Genomic DNA, 18,543 nt, shown 5'->3' with positions numbered 1-18,543 from the left:
TGGGGTGAGGAGGGAATGAAAAGTCCTGAAGGTGTGCAGCACCAGCAGCCTGTCTGGGAGATGAAGAAGCTGTCAGACACGCCAGAGAAAAGTCAGGAATGGAGCTAGTTGGTGTGCTGAGCCTTCTGCTGTAGGATACAGTGTGCACAGGGTGCAACTTCTCTGGGGCTCCCACAGATACTGCCCTTCCCCATGGCATGAAGGGAGACTTCCCATTTCTTCCCTTGCCCAGAGAACTGGCCGTGCAATTTTGAGGTCCATCTCGTATCAGTGTAGCATCATCTGAGAATTCCAGTGAGCAGCTTCAGAGAAGTGGGATCATTGCTTTGCATCACTGCTCACAGTGTCCTTGTCTGGGCACTGGAATGTTCTGGAGGAGCGAGCCAGGTGTGCTCCTGGGTTGAGCTGTCAGAGTGTGGTAGCGGGGATTCTTTAGATTTCAGATTTTTAGGTTTAAGTCAGGTCAGGTAGGGCTTTGAGCCACTTGATTTAGTGAAAGGCGTCCCTGCCCATGGCAAGATGATCTTTAAAAGTCACACCCAAGCCAACATCCAAGCCAACCTATTATATGGTTCTGTGATTTGTGCACACCAGTGGGGAGCTGTGAATGAGCCAGCCTCTGGCCTGCTGGTCTCTAGAGCCAAAGTGTGGCCACCCAGGATTCTAACCATGTCCTCTTTTCTCTCTGACTTGCAGAAAGTGATGCCAGAAGCCTGCTCTGTTCCCATAGTCCTTGAGGAGTCAAAGCTGTGAAAAAGAGGGGTTGCAGAGCTGGGAGATGAGGGACAACCCCCCCCACCCTCTTTCTCACCTTTGCTACCTACACCATCCTGTTACATGTGGATTCTGGCAGGGGGGCAGCTGGGAACTGCTTGTAGAGCATGACAGAGTGAAACAAGAAGGGAGTCGCTCCCTTCAGTTCTACCTCTGCACCTTGCTGTTTTGGAGACTGCTGAGCGAGAGAAAAAGTTGGGAAAAGTCACTGCTCCCCTTCACCCCATGTGTGCTTGGAAGAAAAGGACACCTTCTCAGAAAAGCCCCAGTTCCAGGCAAGTCCTGAGCAGGTGAGGGTGGCACCTTGCATGTGGTCAGTGCCTCCCTCCCAGGGAAGCAATGACACAGAATGCCAGTGCTGGACCGTGCTTACTGTGATGAGCCCTGGGAGAGCTGTGACGTGGCTCCCAGGAAAAGGGATTGCACTGAGTGCCTGTATGTCCTCCATGTTGCACAGGTGATGGTAGGGGCTTCAGCACAACACAAACCTAAGAGTGCAAAGCAGTGCAACTGCTGTGGCCAGTGCCACAGTAATTTTTTATATGTGGCTGTAGCTAAAGATGCACCTTGAATTCACTTGGGTTGCTCTAACATTCCTGTATACTAGGAATAATTGAGAGAGACCAGTAGATCTCTAGTCTACTAGAGGCAAGGGTTAGTGCTGTGGCTACAACCTGAGTACAGATCAGCACTGGGTTAGCAGCAGGAGTGACTCAAAGCACAAGCTCTCAAGGCTGAGGATGCTATCTTCCTCCTTAGTGATGAAGTGCCTTTTGCAACTTCTAACGCTGCACAAAAGCCTTTGTGGAATATCAGATGACCCGTCAGGGCAATGTTGCCCTGCATTGCAATGGTAAGGTGTTTTCAGATGATTTGCTCTAGCACGGAGGCTTTCACTTTGCCATAGAAGCCTTCTTTACACTCAGTTCTGTCTCATATGCTAGTGTTTATCTCCCAGTCACAAATGTAGACCCTCAGAACCCTTCTCCTTCCTTTCCAGCATCCATCCCTTGGTGGAGACATCAAGTGTCCTTATACCAATATCACACAGTTATACACACACCCTACTGGAAAAATGCAGACTGGATGAAAATATGTTAAATTCCCTTTTTTTTTTTGATAGTTTGGGATTGAGGATGTGGGTCTAAAATGGCTTTTTAATATAATTTTTATATGAAATAAAAGCTTTGCAAGTGTACAAAGATGATGTTTTTATATTATAGGACTGAAACTGTCTCAGTGTGGTCTTTTAACAGCCTGAAGTGCAGAACAGAAAAATGGTTTCTCTGCCCGCTGCTACTGTTACATTGTTTTCTTCCTTTTACTTTTCCCCCCTTCTTCCTCGCAGGGATAGGCTTCTCCCCTTAGCACCTCCTGCTGCTTCCTTCCTACCTTTTGTGCACCGCCCATCTGCCCTGGATGTTCTTTCATCTAGCTCTGAGCAACCTGTTCCCATTTGCTCACTGTTACAGTTAGAGCTCATTGCAAAGGAAGCTCAATCCTTGCTCCTGATACACGCAGTTTGTTGCCACTAGAATGCTGCAGCAGTGAGAGCTGCAACAGCTCTCCTTGGGTGTGTGCGATGTGTTCCGCCAGACCTGGAGCTCTGGTGGAAGGGACTCAGTGAACGACACGTGTGCTGTGAAACAGGATAACGTCCTACAACATACAGTAAAAAGCACTTGTTCCAAAGTTGAAGAGCATTTACCTGCTGTTGTATAGCACTAATACAGACATCGCATCCGTCAGTTTTCTGTCATTTATTAGAAATGGCCCCTGCAGAACACACACATGCAAGTTACACAGTTGGACCACAGCAGCACACATTTCTCTTTCCCATCTGAAGTGTTCAATGTATCCTGGGCAGCTCTGCACCTCCTCCCCACAGGTGCACCAGGGGCAGACCTTAGCACTTCCATGGGTATGCCTGAGGTGCTCCCTGCCCTCCTGCAGGGAGGCTGTCACCAAGCAAGCTTGAACAGACTCCTGCGGGGGCTCATCTTTGATACCAGACAGCTGAAATGCTGCCTGGACAAGATAAAACAGTAATGAAGGATGATTGACAGAGTCCAACATCAATCTGCCACTGGGACTGGCATCCTGGAGAAGCTCAGAGCTTTAGTGGAAGTCTGGCAGTGAGAACAGGAGATGATGCTGACCTCTACAGTGCGCTCAGCCTCAGTTTTTCTTCTTATTTTCTGACAATGCTTCTACCTCTAGGTACTGTAGCCCGATCAGCATCCCCAGGATAGAGAAACCTGTGACGGAGATAAAGCATGAGTTGTATTAAGAAAGGCTGCACAGATGGGACGTTCTGAACACCCCCTCCTTGCCCCACAGATAGTTCTGAGGGAGCTGAGAGCTCCGTGAGAGGTTGGGGGTAGGAGGCAGGATGCAAGGCTCTGCTTACTTGCTACCATGAGGGGTGCCATGACTCCAATCGTCAAGGCCGCAGTGTGGTAAATGAAGACTTCAGAGAGGAAGTGAACAAGGGCCATGAAGAAGGTGAAGAGCGTGATGTAGTAGAGGCTGTTGGAGCAGAAAGAAGCAGGTCAGCACACTTGCGGCACCAGCATAGTGGGCAGCAAAGCCACGAGCTGCCTGCTCTTATCCTCGCTGTGGAGCACGGAGGGCAGTCGGTCCCTGGTGCAGGGAGGTACTAAAGGTCGCCGGGCTACGGCCGCGTTCAGTGGTGCGCTGTCACTGGCATGATCCGCCTGGAGACGAGCGAAGGGGCAGAGCGAGGGCAGGGCGCTGCCGGTATAGGAAACAGGTGGGCACGCTAAACAGCGAGAGCTGCCTGCGCCGAGGAACGGGTCGACAAAACGGGACTGAATAAGGTGCGCCGCCCGGCACGCCTTCCCACCGTCGCTCCTCCATCCCCTCTGAGCTGCACCTGCGGGAAGGGAGCGGGTCCGAGGGCAACGCGGAGTCCCGACAAGCAACGACGTTACCGCCGTTACCGCCGGAGCCGCAGCACGGAGCGGACCGTCGGCCGCCCGCCCGCCTCGCAGCGCCGACACGCCGCGGGTCAGCGGTACCGCGCTGCGGGGCCGGGGAGGCGCGGACGGCGGCGGGATCCTCCGGCCCCGCACGGCTCTGCCCAGAGACGCCCCGAGCTCGGCGCCCAGCGCTCCCCAGCCCGCGCCCGGCGCCGCCCACGTACGTTTGGTTGCGGATGTCGATGGCGCACAGGCAGCGGATCACCGAGGACAGCAGCGTCCAGATGCCGAACGTCCGCGCCTGCAGCCCGTTCACTGCGCACGGAGGGAAAAACACGGTGAGGAGCGCTCCCGCCGCCGGGGAAGGGCTCCCGTCGGCTGCGGGCCGAGCCCTTACCGAGACCGGGGCTGCCGGTGTAGAGCTTCTCCGAGAGGAAGCTGTGGTCGCGGAAGCTCTGCAGCGTGTTCCCGGCGGCGATGACGGACACCATGACGAGCCAGCTGCGCAACACGTTCAGGAACCGGCTCATCCTGCCGCCGCCCCGCACCGCGATCCCGCACCGGGGCCGCGACCCGCGCCGCCCTCCTGCGCTCCCATTGGCTGCGGGCGAGCCGCTCCATACGCGCGCCACGCGGCCGGCAGGGCCGCCTCCGCCAATCGAAGGCCGCGCCGCCGGGGTCCCGATCCCGCCCCCGCGCCGCCGATCGCTCGGGGAGGCGGAAGCGCCGCGCGTGCGCTCTGGAACGGGAGGGACCGCCCCGGAGGCGCACGCGCAGTGAGGGCGGGGCCGGGCGCCGCCGGTTGTTGTAGTAACGGGGAAGCGGCGGGAGTGGCCACCGGGTCGGGCCGCGTCCATGGGGCTATGAGGGAGCGGGTACGGTGCGACGGGAGCCGGTCCCGCGGCGCGAGGGCTGGAGCGGCGGCTCTCGGGGCGCCTCTTCTGAGGCCGCGGGGTAGGCCGGGGCCCGACCGCCCCGACGGGCGTGGCCGCCCCGGGGGCCGCTCCCAACCCGGAGGGCCGTTGGAGCGTGGGGAAGGAAGGCGTGCGGGCAGCGGGGCGCGCCGCTGGGCAGCGCGGGGTGAGGCTGTGTGGTGGGGGGCGCGGGCAGTGCTGCCCGGCTGGAGCTGTGCTGCCCTCGGCTCTCCACGGCCGGCCCGGCTGCGCGCTCAGGGTGTTAATTGCTGTTGCAGGTAACAGCTGCTGTCAGATCCCTCGGGTCTGCAGGAGGGATCTCTGAGGCCGCCGAGCCGGCTGCATGAGAGCGCCCGGAGGAAATGCCGGCGGGCATGGCTCGGGGGCTGGAGGAAAGCGGCTCGTCCTCGGAGGAGGAGGAGGAGGAGGAAGATCCTGGAGACGGGCTGCAGTAAGTGCGGAATAAAATCCTTCTTAGCTCTTGCTGCGTTCCTTCCCCGGGTCTTCCCTGTGGAGGAGCTCGTTGTTTCCAGTCACGTCCACAAGCTGTGGGCAGGCAGCATTATGTTTGGAGTCTAAAAGCACTACGTTCATCAGAGCTGGGCATGCAGCTGTGCCTCGGCTGCTCTAAGCGTTCTGATTTCTTTGGTCTCTTTCTGTCACGTTCCTGAACTGGGACCTTCCTTGGTGATACACGATGGGAATTCATGTCCTTCTTTGTTTGCTTAGTTTTAATTCCCTGAAGAGAAGGGAGATGTGCTTCACAGCGGACTGGAGCACCACGTTATGTGCTGTTGTCAAAAAGCATCTTGTGAGAGCTGTAATATTTGTACCTGCTTTAGTACGTCTTGTTGGTTTTCCTCTCAGTGCTTTTTGTGACCCGGTGTCCAGCTGCAGACAGCAGCGCCTTAGTGCCCTTGTAGAGAAATACCACTTTGTACTGAGTAGTTGGCTTGGACTTGCCAGACCCTCATGGATGAAAAGCTCAAGATCTGCCTTTGGCTGGAACATGTCTGCACAAAGTGACCAAGTGTCACTCTGGGAATGAATGACTGTCACCTGGAGGATTGCCTGAGCCCTGGTAGCCTTACTGCAAATCCCCAGGGCAGGCTTAACATAAAGTCGCCTTCTGCTGCCTCAGCTCATTTCCCACTTACATAAGGCTCTGTCCTGCAGTGTGAGTTTTGGAACCTTCCTGGGTCCCTTCCAGTCAGAACAGCTAACTGCACTCCTTCGGTTATTTCTGAAGGCAGCAGAAGCAGGTGGTGGGGCTGTAAACTTGATTTGTCAGGGGGTAACTTGGTTAAGAGGATCAAGGTTACGCTGAAGAGGACTTATTTGTCACAGCATCAGAAGGCTGTCCTTTATCTCTGTTCCTGTGTTGTAAGTGAAGGATGTGTTTTGTCTTCTGTAGTGTCTCCAAACCTTTGGTGCCGATAACCTTACACGTTCAAATGCCAAATGCATTTGTCTAGCTTTGTGCCAATCTTTCAGTTCCTTTTTGTTATCTGTGTAGATAGATGTAGATATGTCCCCAGCCCCGCTGTTTCTGTTGTCTGTTAACTTTTTCATGGCTCTGTTGCCATGAACAGGGAGCAATAAGAAGCTTTATTTGCTTCAGCAGGTTGACAGGTTTGCTTTCTGTCATCTTAGGTTTTTATATAATAGCTTTTAACTTTTAGTGTGCGTGTCCTTAATGAGGACATGAGAGTTTCCAACATGGACTTGATGTTTTGGGCAGAATAGCTAGCTGTGTTGGAACCTGTAGCAGCCATCGCTGTTGAATTCTGAGCTTACATCTCACTGCATTTGGCAGGAATCTAAAAAGGAGGGACAGACAGATTTGTGGATGGTGTTGAGCCAAATCTTTTCCAGTCTGTCCAACTCTGCGTGAGTGCCCTCTTGCTCATCTCAGATTACAAGCAGGAACTATGCACAAGTTTGCAGATATTCTTAAATCGGAGACTGGAATTGGCATTGTAAGGTTTGACTGCGTGGATATCAGTAATTATAGTCTATCCTGAACTGTAGATCTTGTTCTCAGGCTATAATTCAAGAGGACACGTTGCTGTGAGAGTCTGTAGAGTTTCTTCCAAATCATACTCGATAAAAATCAATATAAATTGTGCAAAGTGCCTATTTAAAATGGCAAGAGCTCCCTACGAACGGGGTGGTTTAGAAGATTCATTTTATAGCTGAGTACACCAGAGTGCTTAGCGTGTGCTTGTCTGCGTGTCCTGCCTGTGGGCTAGCTGGGCAAGCGTGGGCAAGTATGGAGCACTGCTGCATCACACCACCGTGTGTGTGTGAGGTTCAGCATCTGCTGGTGCTAACTATCTCACTGTTCTAGGGATCATCCATGCATCAGGTGGACTGGTGGCGGCTGCAGGCGGATCCCCATCTTCGTGTTTCATGCTGATGCCATTCTGACAAACGACAGCTACCTCCGCCTAATTGGAGGTGGGTGCAGCAATTTGGCAGCTTTTGGCCTGCAGGTGTGAAGCAGAAATCTCTTACCTGGATGTTCCCTTCTCTCTGTAGGGAAGAGGGCATGCTAGGATGGAACTTATAATCTTATTGTCTCTGAGCACTGAAGCATTCAGAAATGCTTGGCCAGTTGGCGCATGTTTATTGTATATTTAGATTGTGTCTTTGCCCTTCTGATGAGTCTGGAGGTGTTTTGAGATGGGACTGTCTGGTTGCAAGTCAGATTTGAAGGTTGTGCTGCTTATGACCATAAGATAAACTGACTGATTTGTTGCCGAGAACTTAAAATCAATCCTCCCGGTGAGTTTTAGGAGAGTTTCATCAGGAAATGGAGTCCCCATTCCCACTAATTACCACCTACCATGACAATAAAATTAGTAAACTTTAATAGCAAGTCTGTGCCTCAGAACCTGGCAAGTTTCAGTAAGGCCATAAGTCTGTGATTGCTGCTGTAGCAGTTCTGCCGTCAGGAGACCAAACCTGTCTAGTGTCAAATAAGGGAAAGCTTCTATATAAGGCAAAGTTGTTATAAAGAGTCGTTCCAGATTGCGAGAGTTAGTACTGATGGGTGTGTGCAGCTGGGAACTCATTCTAGATGTGCTGAGTTGGGGAAAAGCTAAAAATCCTCCCAGGTTTTTTGATGCTGACACCTCTTTCTTCCCTTGCTTTTCCCTTTCTTTGATAATTGGTGCACTCATTTCTCATGTCCTGGCCAAGCAAAAGTGCTCCTGGCACTGGGGTGGAGGTGACTTGTGTGTAGAAACTCCTGATCTCCTGATCCTTTTGATGTGTTACAGACATGCTTAGTGGTGGCAGAAGCTGAAGGTGAATGTAACTGGTATTCCAACTGAAGCGTGGTATCTTTCTGCTTTTCCTCAGGCCGTGGATGATTTTTTTTGCAATTGAACAAGTTTACTGTAAAGAGTTGTTTAAAAAAGGAAAGGAAAAAAACCCACAAAGCAACAGCAAAGAACCCCTCACCCCAACACATAGATCTGTGCACTTGCTAGCATGGGTTTCATTTTGGTACAACAGGGTTCAGTGACGTGGCGGTGTTATACCTGAGGATAGGTGTAAATTACTTCAATGCCATCATTAGAGTTAAAGCCTCAAGAGATATACAGGCATTTCCCCCACTCTTTGTCTGTTATATGCAGCTACTGTGTGGGTGCTTTGCTGTACATTAAGTGCAGCTGCACTGAGTCCTCTGGTGAACTTCTTTATTGTTCAGTAGCGTAGGTAATTTCAGTTAATTTTTCCTAGGTGCAGACTCTAACATTGTGCCTTTTTCCCTGTTAAGAGCGTTATCACTTGTCCTATAAGATTGTACGAACAGACAGCCGCCTGGTCCGAAGCATATTGACTGCACATGGGTTCCATGAGGTGAGTGCTGAGCTGGAGCGTATGTGAATGTATATATTCTTTTCTATGTGAAGTTAGAACCAGGAGGTTCCTTGTGAAGCCTCTCCATTACAGTTTTTTTTTCCTTTCTACCCCTGCCCTCTGTGTCCTGTCAATCAGATAGGAAATATATTGTGAGGTCTGCAAAACTGGGGGGGATATCAAGGTTGCGTGTTACTCTTCTTCCTTTAGAGCACTGCCTCCTACCTTTAGGAAGATGTGGAGAGTTTTGCCTCTCAGCCTTTACAAGCTGACAGAGACGTTCTTGTAGTGTTTTGCATTTCTCTTCTAGCACCTGCTTTGCTCCAGACAGTGTCCTGTTTGCAGCTTATGACAATTTGAGAGAAGCGTTTGGGTGGGTGGTAGGTTTGCCTTATTCAGAAGAAACGTTGGGGAATTTGATCTCCCAAGTTTCCTGGAGAAATGTGAGGTGCTTTATAAATTGGATTTAGACATTCTATAAAAAGAACAGAATTATAAGCCTGTTTAAAAAAAGAAAACCCACAAGCACAACTATGTTTATTTTCTAGTATCCCTGTGTAGTAGCTTAGGACAAGAATCTGGCTAATACCTAATACTATAGGTGGGTAGAGGGAGTTGTCTTAAACTGGAACTGCTCCAGTCCCACAAATGCAAGGGCACAGTCTGTCGGACAAACAGTGGTGCTTCTCACTATTTTCACTGCTTTTATCTGTGGGTTTCTTGTGTTGCTCTTTTTTAGGTGCACCCAAATAGCAGCGATTATAATCTCATGTGGACAGGATCACACTTGAAGCCCTACTTGCTGCGTTCCCTTACAGATATTCAGAAAGTTAATCATTTCCCCAGGTAAGATCTTGGTATCAAATTTTGTTGAAGGTTTTTGTCATGGGTTGTAGGAATGCAAGCATAGCTTTTTTTTTTCTTTTTGTTTTTAAAAAGGAAAAAGGTATTTCTCAGACTTTAAAGTCCCAGCAGACTGAACTTGTGCTACACACTGTTTTCGTTCTAAACGTTCAGAGAATCTGAGGGAGATATGTGAGTTTTAAGTGCTTGTCCATAGCCCAAATACTGATTTATTCCCCTCTCCTCTCTATTTGATGAGAAAAGTAAAGTGTTTGGGGACTTGGAGTTCTTAGTTATAGTTACATGCCACCAATTTACAAACAAGTTTACAAACACCATTATAACTATTTGCTCCAGTCCCTCTCAAGCATAGCGAGTGGCACTACAGATAAGAATGGTTATTAATATGTCCATAGGGTAGAGAAAGTAAAACAGAAGAGTAGCTGCAGATTAAGGCGGACTCCTCTGACAGGACTGCAGATGCTTTAGTAATAGGTTGTTGCAGTGTGTCTGGGGTCTTTTTGTTTGTTTCTTGTTTTGTCATTATTTTTTTTTATGCTGGGAGAAAAAATAACAAATCTCTTGTTCTGGATCTTCAGGTCGTATGAACTGACACGAAAGGACAGACTTTACAAGAACGTCAGTCGTATGCAGCTTTCCCATGGATTCAAGACGTTCCATATCTTACCTCAGACCTTTATCCTCCCAGCAGAGTACCAGGAATTCTGTAGTAAGTTAAGAATTGCTAATACCCAGGCCTAAAGCAAAGTAACTGGTTGGGGGGAACGGTATTACTCTTAAGTATTCTAGTTTGTTGATCACTTCAGTGGTTGATGAAACAGGAAAGACAGTTGAAAAAGTCAGATGATTTCTTTGTATTGATTTTACTCTGCTGCTTGTTCCGTGCTTGTGTAAATTCTCAAAAAGCTGTTTGAGGATTAGGGGCTCCAGAATTGAGCTTTCTTAGTTCAGTGTTGATGGTTGGCTTCATTGTATTCCTGACTAGTGTCTGGGAGTACAGAAGTGAAACGACAAGATGAGTTACAGGGCAGAGAAAAGAATTGTCAGAGCAGGTAGAGTGTTGGTAATAATTGCAGTGATTCCTAAGGAGTAAAAATCAAAACGTAGATTGATCTCCTCCTGGAGTTCTTGAAGTCACATGTTGTAGGCAACATTCTTACTCCTCTGTAAGTAAGCAAAATGGAAGGTGTTTCAGACTTGTGCTGTTTGTTTTCTTCTAACCAGGTACCTATTCTAAGGACAGAGGCCCGTGGATAGTGAAGCCTGTGGCCTCTTCCAGAGGTCGAGGTGTCTACCTGATAAACAATGTAAGTACTTATAAAATGATTACTTTTCATAGATTCATTCATCCATAGAATGACCTGGGTTGAAAAGGATCTCAAAGATCATCTAGTTTCAACCTCCCTGCTATGTGCCGGGTTGCCAACCACCAGACCAGGCTGCCCAGAGCCACATCCAGCCTGACCTTGAATGCCTCCAGGGATGGGGCATCCACAGCCTCCTTGGGCAACCTGTTCCAGTGCGTCACCACTACTTTTCAGCAACACTGTCTACAAAACTATGTCAGCTTCCATGTGAGGAACACAGAAACAGCTAAGCAGACAATGGCCATGCTCTGGATTTTGACAGTGCATTGGTGTGCAGTTTAACAGACCAGAGCAGCTGGCATGGCTTGTTCTGGCCTATATTATGTAATCAAAAGCAAGCTATTTCTTTGTACTCTGCTTACCTTGCAACCTTGTATAGTGCTTTTGAGTCTTGGCTTACTAGGTGTGAGTTCATATTTCCTGAGACAGTATGGGAAACTGTAATGCATCATACTTTCTTTTGTGTCTGACAGTAGGCTGACTTTAGGAAGATTCCCAGAACTCTCTTTTGTTATTTGCCTTTTGCAACCTAAACAGTTCTCAAACAGTGTCCTCTTTTCAACCCTGGAAAAGACCAGCTAAAATGAAGCCATATGTGTCTCAGTAGGATGTGTATCAGTCTTAAGAGTTTTGTTACATAAATGCCAGCGTGCCTTAATTGAGGTGTAAAGGGGATTATTCTTTGAATTCATAATGTTGGTCATAGTGTTATGTTGTCTTTTTGGGACTTTGCAGGGGTTAGGTTGCCATTGGTAACAAATATATCTGGGTAGGATCCAGAATACACAAGGATATTCCAATAAATTTTCTCAGCAGCAAAACTGACTGGTGAGTTATTTTGTTTTCACTCACTCAAACCCCTTTAGCCTCCCCTGCATGGAAGGGGTCATGCTGCTTCATCCATTCTCTACCTGGATCCTTTCCCATAAAATAAAGGAACAATTTGCCAAGTGTATGAAGTAAGTATTTCCAGAGCTGCACTCAGCTTTTTCTTTGCTTGAAAGAGAAGAATGAGCTCAGGCTTTTATGGCAGTTGGCCATAAATTGGGAAAAAGACCCTTCTGGGACCAGTCTCCCTTTGTGTAAATCTGTTCCAGAAACATTTCAGTTAGCTTAGCCCAGAGGCTTCATTTTCCTTCAGTGTGATTCCATTAAGGGAGTGTCTTCTAGAATCTTATCACAGTGGCTTGTTTTCTAAAACAAACAAAACTCTCAGTTTCTCTAGTCCATAGTAAACAGGCTGTCATTTTAGTGATGTGCTGAGGGAACTTGAGTTTGTTCCCTTGTGTTATATAGAGTGCGTATATATGCCTGTTTCCTGCTCCTTACACCAGTAAAGCTTTATACTTGTAAAACTGAATAAAGCCAGGGTGATGGGGCTCTCTCTTGGAAACTGTTTTGTAAGAAATTGTTACCACAAGTAGGAAAAAATCTGGTTACAAGGAGATAAAGCTTTGCTCTGTGCAAGTCTTTCAACAGGTCCCATGTCTTTGTGATGTGTATTTGTTGTACATAGAGCTTTCTGTTCTAACCTACAAGGGTAGCTTCTTTGTCATGCTGTAGCCTCTGCTGTGGATTGACCCTCAGTAGAAGGTATCTACTCGTGCAGTCAAAAGGGTTGGATAGTAGCCATAAAGATCACAAGCTGAGGAGTCATTTTCTTCACCTGTGACTCTTTCACTAGCAGTTGTAACATATTCTTTCCATTACCTTCTGAGTAAATCCCTCCTCTTTGTGTCTGGTTAAGCACTTAGGAAACAGACAACAACAGCCATTTCTCATTTTCTTTCTCTTGCCTATTTTATGTTATTTTGCCATGTGGCTGTTAAACCTGTAGTTCACTCTAAGGAGTACCTAACTGGAAGATTCTGGGGTCTTTTTAATGTAATCATTCTCAGGCTTCTGGGTAGGATTTAATTACCTAAAGTGTTTTGTGACTGACAAAACATGACAGTTTTTTATGTTGTTTTGGGAGGGGAGGTGTTTATGGTCACATTACTCCCACCCTCTGACATAACTGTTGATACAGAGTGGTTTTAGGATGTGAAAGCTGGGAAGATGGTAAGTTTGGTTTTGTAATCTTGTTACTTGTTGAGCCTCCTGGTTTTCTCACCCCTGAATTCTTTGTTCATTTGTAGCCAAATCAGATTGTACTGGAAGACAACATCCTGGTTTCTCGTTACATCAGCAACCCCCTGCTCATAGATGGTGAGTATGCTTAGGAATTGCTCTTGCTTTCATGCACTCTTTTCTTGTTCCTGGGAACTGAAGAGCTCTGCAACCTTTGCAGGAATTCAGTTGATTGAGTCGTCTATCTTACACTAGTGGCAGGAAAAAAAGTGGAAAATTTCTTGAAATTGGGAAGCTTTTCAGTTAGGAAGGCTTCAAACATCATATGCCAGCAGCGGGTGATGGTTTATTCCTCCTACTGCTCTTAGATTCTCTTGTATTTTCTCAACTGGTTGTAATATGTGAAAGGTATTTGCAGTCACTGACTTCTGACAACTTCATTTCAGATTTCAAATTTGATGTGCGCCTCTATGTTCTGGTTACATCCTACGATCCGCTTGTCATCTATCTCTATGAGGAAGGATTGGCCAGGTAGGGGAAGTTTTTTATTTCCTTAGTGCGTGTGCACTCTGTGATCAATACACATCTTGGCTTGCCTCTGTAATTCTTTGCTAGCAGCAAGTAAGAGTAGTGCTACTTTTGGCATTCTGCATATACTTTTTAAAGTAGATTCTACTTTATTGCACTTTGTCTAGTGAGTTTTCTCTGTACAGATTAGAAGGTCTTCAGCGAGGGATTTTATTACACGAAGAAGTAATAAAGCAGGTTTTCAACTTTAGATGGTGGAATGGCCACACACCATTACTCAAGTGTTGATTCTATTGAATCCATTTTGTACGCTTAGTGCCCCTTCTTCATCCTCTTGGTACAGGAGCAAACAAGGTGAAGAGAAACCTTTTCAGTTTCCATATAATGATAAATTAAAAGATGTTTAGAAACCTATTGATCTTTGCAGTCTTAATACCTTCATACCATTTATACCATTAATACCTTAATACCATTTTAAACTTTGTCAGCACTTGTAGTTTCTGTACAATCAAGTATGTTAACTGTGCTAATTTACTGTCCTTTCCCTGGTAGATGTCAACTTTCTTTTGCACTTAAGAAAGATACTTAAGATTCTCAGGAGGGAGGTTTATCTGCCAGAAACACCTGATTCTCTTTCATCCCAAAAGGAAACTTGATGTGGGCTGCTCTGTATGTCCTGCAGGTGGCACTAGTGGCCTTCAATTTTAGTGATCTGGATTTTTCCCATCCTCTGAATTTCCAGATTCTTAGTGGGAGGTGAAGATCTCTGTGCTACTGGATTTTGGCTTCCTGTTTAGCAACTTGGCCTACCATTTCACACTGTGGTGTTCAGAGCTGGGAGAGACTCCTTTATTGCCTCATGTGGTTTAATGCTTTAAAGCAAAGCTGGGACAAAATTTCTGTGAGGTGGGGGGGAAATGCCTTAACCTTTGGGAGAGGAACCTGGTTGCTACTTCTTACTCAGGAAAGAAAACAGTGCTTGAGAGCGAGAGCAATATGTAGCAGAGGACAGGGAGGTAACAGGCCTGGAATAAAAGGCATCATTAAAGGAATCTGAGGGGCAATCCACCAACAGAACTAAGCAATCTGTTTTAGGGACCTATGCCAGCAAACTATGGTCTTTGCTTTCTGAAAGCATAGCTAGTCTCTGAAGTGTAGTTGGAATGGCATTTTCTGGGTTGCTCTTCTGAAATGCTCTTCTCTCCCCCCCCCCCCCCCCCCCTTCTTTTAGCTTGTCTGAGAGGTAATATTTCCCTCCAGGCTTTGTGTATTTCTAATATGAGAGGAATCTAACTACTTCAGGAACCTAAGTACTGACTACTAATGGAACCTCTGCTAGAAAAAGAAGTGCTGTCAGAAGTCATGAGGTGCATGATCTTATTCCAAAGGGACAGATTTGATATTTAACTAGATACTTCCCTAGGCTTGGTTCCTCTTGGCATAGCTACACTTTCCAAGATATGATCTAGACAGGAACATGAGGAGAGGACATGCTGAGGAGAAGTAAGGGGTTATGGATTCAGCCTGGATGCCTGTATTTAACTTTCCATGTGAAAGAGTGAAGAGAAAATTTCCTCTGAAGGAGATATGAAGGCTATATACTCAGAGATATATAGTAAAGCTTTCAGGCCTTGCTGGTCGATTTGTGCTTGAGATACTGAACAACAGTTTGATTTGCTGTGATTTAAGTTCTCTTATTCAAGGCAGTTTTTTGGCAGTTGTTGACTGTAGAGCTTTTTGTCCTTTGTCCCGTAAAAGCATATTGCAAATGCCCATGTTTAGTAAGGTTCCTTTTGTAGCTACTTACCTACTTTCTCCCTCACAGAATAAAGTGTGTTTGGTACTTAGATAATCATCAGATATTGGACTTAAAGAGACTCACTAAGAAAGGTAGTGTGAATGGATTCTGTTTCAGTTTTTCATTACAATGTAACCCTCTTGATCTTATTGTAACCTAAATTGATCATCTGTGATGGGCAGCCTGAAGACTGCATTTGCACTGAAGCTATAGATTTGAGTTGACCAGCTGAAGCTTGTATTCTAGAATGAATGGTAAGCTTAGACCAGGTTTGCCCAAGTGTATAACTTGATCATCTGATCTTATGTTAAAAACCTAGGTTGTTTTGTCTGAATACTAAAATATGTGATAAAATATATTTATTGATGTACCTTCTAAATCCTAGTATGCATAGGAAGTGAAGCGTTAATAAACTAGAGTTTAAATAAACTAGAGTCTTAATTACAGGCTGACCTCAGAAAATGCTTTTTAAGATGACTCACCATAGCCAAGGAATAGTTATGTGGGCATTAGCAGGTGGAAGTCCCAAGGCTGTTCTTATGGCAGCTGTTGGAATGGTGGATTGTGCGGTTTTTGTGGAGGGGCATACTTCAAAGATGAGAATAGCAACCCTATTGTGCTTGAAGTACATCTGAAGAGTTCCCTCCAACAGTACAGGCTGCTCCTTGCCCATGTTACCAGCTGGGGGAGGGATGCTTCTCAGTCTCCCATGTGATTTTTCCTCTCTTTCTAGGTATTTCCATGTGAGATGGGAAGGAGTCTGGTCCTGTCTTGCTTGGTGCCTGCTGAAAGTGGCACACGGTAGTGGTAGGAGTTCATAGGATACTTCTCTATAGCCTCTGTCTTGCCTAATCTGCAAGATTTGGGTGGCCACACTTCAGAGCCTGAGTGGCTTGAAGGGCATTAGTCCAGTGGGAATTTGTTAGTCAGATTTACGCTGAAATTGAAAAATAGATTGGGAAGGAAAAAAAAAAAAGCAACACTGAGCTGGAAACCCTTCTTGCAAAGGCCCCCAAGGAGCAGCAGCTGGGAGAGGAAACTTTCCAGGGTGATTTGAGATAGAGTGGCAGCTGGGCTTCCCAGTGCTGCCATGGGCTGCCTTCCTGCTGCCTGAGCTCCCACCACCCCATGACAGAACCCCTCCTTTGGTAGCCTGGCTTCCTAATTAGTGCTGGCTCCGCTGGGATATTTACCTTTTCTCTGCTGGATTCCTGTGGTTTCCAAGGAATTCAGGTGTCTGCTACGAGCCAAGAAATTCACATTACCTCACAGGCTGTGCTGAGACCAGAGTGTGCTGCTGCAGCCTGGTCCCCTCTTGCAGTAACTCCTGTCAGGCCTCTGCTTCTGAAGGAATGTGTTTTGTTTCTGTGCGGGCACCTGGGAGCTGTGTTTCATCAGGCATCTCCTCCGGGCATTGGGCCAGTGAGTAGTGCATCCAGACAGGGGGATTTCTACTGCTTCCTTCCTTCTGTTAATAGAAGCAGGGCTTGAATGACCAAAGGGAAGGACAGATCCATCTGCAAGTAGTTGATATGATTTTCTTAATAAAAATGTACTATATATACAAACACCTGTTACCTCATTTTAAACTCTGTTGTTTACCTTAAATTTGCTTTTGTAAAATTCAATAGTTGGGCCTAAGGCTGCTACTGTTTGTAATACAGTGGGTTGAAAAAACCTGCTAAGGGCAGTGCATGTGTTGGAATTCACTAATTTGTTCTGAAGATATTTTTAAAAGCATGGGAAAAAACCCCTCAAAAAGCCCCAAGTCTTTTCCTTTCCCTGCCATTTCTGGTGAGTTTGCTCCTGGATTTTGTTCTTTAACATAGAACTGCTTGCATCATTTTATCTGTCTTGGTTGGGGAAACTCCTTTTGTTTTATTTATTTATTTTTATATATCTTTTGCAAGGTTTGCTGTCTATTCCTGCTGTCTTCCTAACTGATGTATCAGGTAGATGCTGGTAAATAAATAATATTGATGAGAGATTGTGATGTTCTCTATAGGTTCTCATTTTTTTTCTGACCTGTGCTGCAAAGGAGCAGACTTTTGGGTAGCGTTCTAGAACCCAGACCTTGGTACTCTTTAAAATGGAAGTATTTGTACTTCTCTTCTACCAGTTCTTGTCCACTGAACAATTACTTCAGGGATGCTTGGTTCTCTTGGTCCTGACCTCAGCAGTGGTTTCTTGAAAACCATAAAGAGAATGGTGCAACCAGTGGTATAAACAAACTTCTACGTGGCCTATTCCCTAAACAAAATGGCAGCCAGCACACTAACAGGGAAGCTAGAATCTATTTACTGGAGGGCAAGAAGGGGGAAGGGAAGGAAAATAAATTGAGAAAGTGACTCCAAGTATAAAATGTGAGGAGCGTGCTTATAGGAACGCTGTAGTGGTTATTTCCAGGACATTTAGGCAAGAGCCCTGTGTGTAGTCATGGAAAAGACTGTTGTAATGTGTGCTTTTTCTGTAGCACTTGTTTGAGAGTAAAAGGATTAAGTATTCTTTCCTTTCTCTCACTCCAGGGTCTTTTCTCTTCTCCTCCTCCTTTCCCAGGCTCTGGCTAGATGTCTCAAGCATTCCAGAGCTGCCAAGTTTTATGCAAACCCATGCAACTACTTCTGTAAATATTTAATGATCCAGTTTACGTATTTGCAAATCGACTTGCATCTGACGAACTTCACCTTGTGGTCAGTTCACTTCCCAAAGTAGTACTGGGAATAAGGGCAATGTGCAACCCCTCAGGTAGTTTCCTGCCCGAATGAGTGGTATTTGAATGGCAGGCTGCTTATATGAGGGCAGTGTAAGGATGTGAGTTGGGGCAAATAAAACTTTGGGGTGGTGTGGTCAATTTGGGAATTTCTGGAGGTAAGTGCAGGTTCTGTGGTGTATTTTTTAGGCTCCTAGGTCAAGAGGCAGAAGTTGTGTATGTCACTTGTGGAGCAGGTGGGCTGCTGAAGGTGATCTTACAAGGTGGGGAGAGAGGACAGTCGTGGCTCAATATCTTAATACTAAAGGTGATTTTTGACAAGGGAAGTGTGTTGCATGACAGGGAGGCAAAGGGCTGAGATACCTCTGGATGATTTAGTGTTAATCTGGTGACTGAAGATTTTCCTGGGTTCCTCTGAAGGAGTTAGTAAGGGCGCTTCTCCCTTTTTATGTTTGTTCCTGCTGGTTAGACCAGCTGCTGCCACAACTGCCATCCTGCCACTGCTTACTTTTCATTACTCTTTCCCTTTCTATGATCCAGTGGAAAATACAGCCAGAGGGACGGCAGGTGCGTTCTGTTGAAGGTGAGCACTGTATAGTTGCAGGTAAAGGTAACTAGTTTTTGCCTTTGACTTGAGGTGGCACGTGCCTTTGTGACTTGCTGTTGAGATGCAAGGAGGTGTGTTCTGTCAGAACTGTTGAACATG

The 18,543-nt window shown here is 46.6% G+C and overlaps 3 protein-coding genes across 10 annotated transcripts in view; 2 read left to right on the top strand and 1 right to left on the bottom strand.

Annotated features, from left to right (window-relative positions):
• The window catches only part of FLVCR2 (FLVCR choline and putative heme transporter 2), a 33,020-nt gene extending 30,733 nt beyond the window's left edge, over positions 1-2,287 (top strand). For 2 of the 3 annotated variants that reach the window (XR_011903706.1, XM_072337826.1), the window contains one exon: positions 697-2,287. Coding sequence is in view for 1 of the 3 variants with exons in the window: in XM_072337826.1 (XP_072193927.1) it covers positions 697-753 (57 nt within the window). In the remaining 2 variants the exon portion in view is untranslated. The remainder of the gene's footprint in view (positions 1-696) is intronic. The other variant, XR_011903705.1, reaches the window with a different exon arrangement.
• Positions 2,288-2,519: 232 nt separating this feature from the next.
• Positions 2,520-4,388, bottom strand: ERG28 (ergosterol biosynthesis 28 homolog). Of its 2 annotated transcripts, XM_072337828.1 has the most exons (5): positions 4,114-4,388; positions 3,941-4,031; positions 3,185-3,303; positions 2,934-3,032; positions 2,520-2,802 (listed from the first exon to the last, which is right to left on the bottom strand). In XM_072337828.1, exons 1-4 carry the CDS (start codon positions 4,244-4,246, stop codon positions 2,953-2,955), a joined length of 423 nt encoding a protein of 140 aa, XP_072193929.1. In that variant the 5' UTR covers positions 4,247-4,388; the 3' UTR covers positions 2,520-2,802; positions 2,934-2,952. The 2 variants fall into 2 exon arrangements, with proteins under 2 accessions (XP_072193929.1, XP_072193928.1); XM_072337827.1 differs by having other exon boundaries at positions 2,520-3,032; positions 4,114-4,386.
• Positions 4,389-4,436: 48 nt separating this feature from the next.
• Positions 4,437-18,543, top strand: part of TTLL5 (tubulin tyrosine ligase like 5) — a 126,725-nt gene continuing 112,618 nt past the window's right edge. For 4 of the 5 annotated variants that reach the window (XR_011903703.1, XR_011903704.1, XM_072337823.1 and 1 more), the window contains exons 1-9: positions 4,437-4,591; positions 4,909-5,081; positions 6,981-7,090; positions 8,418-8,500; positions 9,240-9,346; positions 9,943-10,073; positions 10,589-10,671; positions 12,870-12,939; positions 13,248-13,332. Coding sequence is in view for 3 of the 5 variants with exons in the window: in XM_072337823.1 (XP_072193924.1) it covers positions 4,993-5,081; positions 6,981-7,090; positions 8,418-8,500; positions 9,240-9,346; positions 9,943-10,073; positions 10,589-10,671; positions 12,870-12,939; positions 13,248-13,332 (758 nt within the window). In the remaining 2 variants the exon portion in view is untranslated. Of the gene's footprint in view, positions 4,592-4,623; positions 4,797-4,908; positions 5,082-6,980; positions 7,091-8,417; positions 8,501-9,239; positions 9,347-9,942; positions 10,074-10,588; positions 10,672-12,869; positions 12,940-13,247; positions 13,333-18,543 lie in introns of those variants that run through there. The other variant, XM_072337822.1, reaches the window with a different exon arrangement.

Source organism: Excalfactoria chinensis, chromosome 5 (assembly GCF_039878825.1).
Source record: "Excalfactoria chinensis isolate bCotChi1 chromosome 5, bCotChi1.hap2, whole genome shotgun sequence".
NCBI lineage: Eukaryota > Metazoa > Chordata > Aves > Galliformes > Phasianidae > Excalfactoria > Excalfactoria chinensis.
This window is presented reverse-complemented; position numbering and strand designations above follow the sequence as displayed.